The sequence below is a fragment of the Glycine max genome, chromosome 8 (genome assembly GCF_000004515.6).
Source record: "Glycine max cultivar Williams 82 chromosome 8, Glycine_max_v4.0, whole genome shotgun sequence".
Lineage (NCBI taxonomy): Eukaryota > Viridiplantae > Streptophyta > Magnoliopsida > Fabales > Fabaceae > Glycine > Glycine max.
In genome coordinates, this window is record NC_038244.2 from 2,453,797 (window position 1) to 2,459,957 (window position 6,161).

Sequence of the window (6,161 nt, forward strand, 5' to 3'; positions counted from 1 at the left end):
TTTTAATTTAAAGAAAATTATCTGTAAAATTAATTGAATAATAATAAGGTTTAATACTTGTATCATTTTTTATTTTAGTTTTATACTTAATAATTCCATTTTTAGATTTTATAGGAGCAATTTCTATATATTTCAGTTCTATTATTAGTTTATCGGTGATGTAAAACCTTCATAAAATAAAAGCACAAGGTATAAAATGTAACAATTTAGGAATTTTAGGTACAGAGATTTAAATGTGAAGTGAGTCGGTAAAGGAGCAAGTGATTAACTGAACCTAATAGCAATAAAAAAAAATAAAAAAAAACGTCTTTTTTTTAATAAAAAAAAGTAAAAAATGTTGTAGCAGGAGAATCGTTCAATAACAAGATTTTTCGAGACACGTTTGTAATCGGCGCAGGGAAAGGAATCGAAAAAATAGAGCAATGAAGAAGCTGTCAAGGAAGTTGCGCAATGAAGAAGACAAAAACTTGTCTCTTCCGGTTCACGATGGAGACTCTCGTCCCTTGGACCCTCAAGGTACGATCGATCTTCCTCAACTATTTTCGATTACACAAAATTAAAAGTTTTCATTTTGTTTCATAAATTCGAATTGGGTCATCTAATTAATGAAGATTTAGATTCTGATGCACAGAGCAAGAAGAGCTGGTTCGTTCTCTAGAAAGGAGTCAAGCTCAGCAGAGTCGCTTATGGAGGGTACATACACAACACAACACAACATTGATATTGGGCTCATCATGTTAACACCTTAGTTTTATTTTGTTTTTTGCTGTTGTTAAATAGAGGGTATTTGCTGCTCTATTCTTCTGTTACATCGTGTTCCTTATGTACTCCATCGTCAATCAGGCTTCCTCTCCGTGGGAACTGGTATGTTTCAAATTATATTGAAGAAGCCTTATTTATCTTGTAACGAATGGTCTCTCTACTCTACTTTAGCTTGCATGTAAGCGTTTTGTTGTTAGTGCAATTCTTTTATTTTATTACCAGAAAGCTGAGTCTTAAGGTTGCATTTGATTTAGTGCTTTTGCTATGTGGAAAGCCTGTGTTTTACTCTTTTCCAGTTTTATTACATTGAAATATTCATTAGCTCTTTTTTTAATAATTATTTTCTGAATTTTATAGCATTGAATATGCTGTGCCTTTTGTTATTCTTGATAAACAGCGGTATCACGCTTACTTCATGGAGGAGATCTACTCATGGATGATTATATCTGCAGGTTCACTTCTTTTGTCAGGATTCTGCTTCCTATTTTATGTTGTGAACTTTTTCCTTCATTCTTATTGTATTAGTTGTGGGATTTTAGTCCCTTTATATTCTGTTTGCACCCTTTGCCCTCATTATCTGCTTGTTATCCACATATCACAAATTATGAGGACCATTTCTGTAAACTTATTTAATTGAATAACTTCAACAGACTGGGTGGCTGTTTTAGCATGCTCATTTGCCATCATAGGATTGCTTCATGAGTCGGTGCATCGCAGGAGATGGATCCATTACTCCTGGTACACTGGCGTTATTCTGGCAATCTTCTGGCTATATTACATGTTGAGGTACAGTTACTAGATAAGCTGATAACCACTGATTGAAGCATTTTATATGCTCCATACAGGATTCTGCGTATTGGTAAATATAGAGTGAAATGAAACATATTATAAAACTCTGGACATTGGTATTCGGTTTGGATTTTCTAGCTACTCAATCTAGAGGCTCTACTATTGGGCCCAAATAAATAAAGCGGATAAACAATAAAAGAAACTTGTACACAGTAGTAGTGGGAAGGAGGAACAAACAAATGTTTACAACTGCTTCATGCACACTCTTCGGTTTTGTTTTCTGCTATCTGTAGGTGCTTCTCATCTTTTACTGTTAAATAATAATAATTTTTTTGGTAGGTTGCCGAAGTTCCGTTGGGATGTTATATGGCTACCATTTGGTCCTCTTGGGTAGGCCATACCTCACATCTGCTTTTTTTGTTTTGTTTTATTTTGTGGGCATTAACTAAATAAGTGCATGGCTTTGTTACTATGCTGCAGTGCATCTGCAATCTGCCTCTATGTGGATCATTTACTAACTGAGTCATCAGAAGAGGTAAGAAAGCTTCGTGGATACATGTATACCTCCAAAGCAAGCTAGAAAGATGTTATGCCTAAGTGATGGAGGAATGTACATGAGAAGCATTTTGGAGCATAATGACCAGATAAATTGTAAACTATTTTCCGTCTATCATATGGATTGAGCCTAATATCTTTGTCAGCCAACAGCTCAAACCAGAGATGATTTCTTTTTTGGATTCAGTTACTCTTTTTTCGTATTTCCTTTGGTTGGATAAAAGCAGTTGAAGATAGGAAAGTCACTAAGATTAGAGACCAGCTACTAGGTGACGTTTGGAGGTAATAGCATTTGTTTTTGTGCGAATAAGTTAGTAGCAGTTTTAGATCCTGTACATGAGAATAGTTTAGCATTTACTGGTTAGCGAGTAAATCACTTATCTATCAATGTTTCAATGAATAAGTAGCATTTGCTTTTGGAAATATTCCGTTGAGACGTGTATTATTTTTCTACCACTTGAGGGTGTTCATATTTCATAAAATTCTCCCTTTATACTACTTTTTAGATATTCTATAATTATATTATTTTATTTAATTTCAATAAAATATTTACCTTTTAATAAAACAAATTATGTGAATGCAAAATTACAGTGCAGAATATTTTTGTGATACACGGTGTGAAATTCGATATTTTAATGTTCAGATTACAAAGGTGTATTTAGATGACGTACAAGGATAATTTGTATACTAACAATGAACGAAGTTCTGTAAAATGCATAATCCAGGTTGACATAGCTTGTGTTTGTTTGCTGGATCGATTCGTGCATCCAATTAGGGAAAATGTAGAAGCACCTCGATTCAATTTTGTCAAACGTAGAAGCACCTCGATTCAATTTTGTCAAAAGTAGAAGAACATATCCATAATCAATAATGAATAGAATATCGAATGCAGGTCCTTTGCAGGAAAGAGTTTTTAAACGAATGAAAACAAGCAGCATAAAAGTGGGGAATAAAAAAATTAAATAACATTTCAAAACCCAACATCCTTTCAAAATAAATTAGTTCGGCAAAGAAGAATTCCTAATACGGCTACTATTGGTGTTGCCACAAAAATAAAAAATAAAAAAAATGCTATATTTAAATACTAAATTTCCATTATCAACTTAATTACTTGGTGCAAGAGAATAGTAAAAACCACTTGTAATCATAGATCTGCTCTGCCAGGATATCGTGGGAAGGGAATCACATCTCTAATATTCTCCAGGCCGGTGACAAAGAGAATCATCCTTTCAAAGCCAAGCCCAAATCCGGCATGTTTTACTGTTCCATACCGCCTCAGATCAAGGTACCACTCATATGGCTCAATAGGCAAACCCATCTCCTTTATTCTGCAATTTAAATACAATATAAACATGAAAAACAATAAAAATCAAATAACTTCCAAGGGCATCACTTAAAATAAAGGAGACAAAGTAAACAGATATATGAACCTTGTCTGAATGACATCACAACGCTCTTCCCTTTGGCTTCCACCAATTAGCTCTCCAACCTGAAATTACATTTACATGCTTCTATCATGCCATGCATCATAAACATGTTGAAAATAAAATATACAGGACACATACCTTGGGTACAAGCACATCCATTGCCGCCACTGTCTTTAAGTCATCATTGAGCCGCATGTAGAATGCTTTGATATCTTTTGGATAGTTGTATACAATGACGGGCTTCTGAAACTTCACCTCTGTTAGGTATCTGCATAACATCATACCCCCAAGATATCACAACAACACAAATTGATAAGAACAAGAACTAGACAAAGCAAATTTAAATTAAACGTACCTTTCATGCTCAGATGCTAAATCAATTCCCCATTTCACTTCATTTTCAAATTTCTTACCATTCTTCACAGCATCTTCTAGTAATTCCACTGCTTCTGTATATGTAACTCGAATGAAGGGTGTGGAAGCAACCAATTTCAAACGGTCAATGCAACCTTTATCAAACTTATCAGCCATAAACTCCATATCCTCGAGACAGTTGTCAAGTAACCACTGACACATGAATTTCACATATGCCTCGGCACAGTTCATATCATCCTACGCAAAAAAAAAAATACAAAACCATGAACTTTAATTCCACCACAACAGAAGCAAGAGCACCAAACATTACAAGCAGGGAGAAAGTAGGCAGCTTAACATTGCACTAGAAATATAACAAGTTCATTGCCCTAACTAAAAAAATATAATATTTTTATCAACATTCAGCTGATAAGCATACCACTACCAAATGCCAACAACAAATATCACATTTGAATATAATATAATCAAGATCGCTCTTGAGTATACCTTCAACTCTGCAAATGCAATCTCGGGTTCTACCATCCAAAACTCAGCCAAATGCCTGGAAGTGTGAGAATTCTCCGCCCGAAATGTTGGTCCAAAGGTATACACACTACTGAGAGCACATACATAAGACTCAACTTGAAGCTGACCCGAAACCGTCAAAAATGCTTGACGTGCAAAGAAATCTTTCCCATAATCCACCTTTCCATCATCCTTCCTGGGAATCCCAGGCTTAAGCTTAGACCTCTCCTCCACCTTAGCAAAACTCTCCTTTGCCTTCTTAAGCTGATCCACAGCAGCACCGATCTCCTGCTTACTCGCCTTGGCAGCTTTCAACTGAGACACAACCTCCCCTTTCTCCTGAACAACAAACCTAGCCACCTCCACATCTGCCTCCGACGGAGGCGGATTCTGCAAGAACTCCTTCTCCAATCTCTCAGCCTCACTCAGCAAAGTTGTCACCTGAAACATCTCACCCGCACCCTCACAATCACTCGTGGTAACAATGGGCGTGTGCACGTAAAGAAACCCTTCCTTGTTGAAAAATGTGTGTGTAGCATACGCAAGAGCATTTCTAATTCTAGCCACAGCAGATATCTGCAATCACAAACAACATAATTATAATAATTCTAATGAATCGAATTTCATTATAATAATTTCAAGCTTTTAAATTGTCAATCAATCAGCAATCGTGTTAGGTCTAACAAACTAATAGTGTTGTGTTTGGTGCTAAAAAAAAAGCATGGTGAATTTCTCAGAATATCAAGTGATGCAACGAAAGCACGATAATGAACGCAATTTAAAACCTTGATAACAGAAAAGGAAAGTACCGTGTTGGTTCTGGAACGAAGGTGAACGAAATCTCTGAGGAACTCGAGAGTGAGTCTCATTTTGGGCAGAGGATACTTGGCGGGATCGACCGGGCCGACGTGGAGGACCTTATCGGCGCGGAGTTCGATCTTCTGTTTGGTGCCGGAAGGAGGGAGCTTCAGGTGGCCGTCGAAGACGACACATGTTCCGGTGGGAACGAGTTGGCCGAGTTCGCCGAGCGCGGCTTCGACGATGACCTGGAGGTTGCCGGCGCAGCTTCCGTCGTTGATTTCTAGGAAGGCGAAAGCGTCCTTGTCGGCTTTGCGTCCCGTTTTCACCCAGCCGCCGACGCGCGCCTTGCTGCCGGCGAGGCCCGAGCCGCCGTCGGGGCGGGAGATGATGGATCGAATGGGGACGCGGTCGGAGAAATTGGCTTTGGGAACCTCGTCGAGGGTGGTGGCAGCGAGTTGGTTCGTCGGCGGAGAAGATGAGTCTGCCATTGCTGTTGACGACGACGGAGGCGGCGGGAAGTAGTGGCGCGCGAGGAAGTGCTACTGCAAATACAAAGTGAACCCTAAATTAGAGTGTGAAATTCTTCTCATGTGTTTGTCAAATGTCAACTGCTATTACTACTTTTTTATTATTTTGGGTGGTTATATTAATTGGACAGTTTTAAGATTCACTCACGCGCGTTTTATCAAACCCAACCTCAAGATTTCATTTTTATAGACCTCATTGCTGGGGCAAAAGCAAATAGTGTTTTTTTTTAGGAGTCTTGAGCTTCTCCACGATTTCACTATTTGTTTTTTTTTTTAATTTTATAATATTACATACTATTATATATTAAAATATTGTAACTCTTTATTATTATTTTAGGATTTAATGTATTGATAAGTTATAACATGTTAAATAAAAGTAAATAATTTATTTATTTAATTATCAAATAAATAATTTTAATTT

The 6,161-nt window shown here is 37.1% G+C and overlaps 2 protein-coding genes across 2 annotated transcripts; one reads left to right on the top strand and one right to left on the bottom strand.

Annotated features, from left to right (window-relative positions):
* The first annotated feature begins 367 nt into the window (after positions 1 to 367).
* On the top strand, positions 368 to 2,530 carry LOC100804066 (uncharacterized). Its single transcript, NM_001255854.2, has 7 exons — positions 368 to 516; positions 632 to 693; positions 781 to 864; positions 1,160 to 1,214; positions 1,413 to 1,548; positions 1,891 to 1,941; positions 2,032 to 2,530. The coding sequence occupies exons 1-7, from the start codon at positions 423 to 425 to the stop codon at positions 2,129 to 2,131; spliced, it is 582 nt and encodes a 193-aa protein (NP_001242783.2). The 5' UTR covers positions 368 to 422; the 3' UTR covers positions 2,132 to 2,530.
* Positions 2,531 to 3,074: 544 nt separating this feature from the next.
* LOC100804064 (asparagine--tRNA ligase, cytoplasmic 1) lies at positions 3,075 to 5,930 on the bottom strand. The gene is made up of 6 exons (XM_003530441.4): positions 5,222 to 5,930; positions 4,395 to 4,988; positions 3,889 to 4,145; positions 3,672 to 3,801; positions 3,537 to 3,595; positions 3,075 to 3,434 (listed from the first exon to the last, which is right to left on the bottom strand). Exons 1-6 carry the CDS (start codon positions 5,699 to 5,701, stop codon positions 3,251 to 3,253), a joined length of 1,704 nt encoding a protein of 567 aa, XP_003530489.1. The 5' UTR covers positions 5,702 to 5,930; the 3' UTR covers positions 3,075 to 3,250.
* Between the last annotated feature and the right edge of the window lie 231 nt (positions 5,931 to 6,161).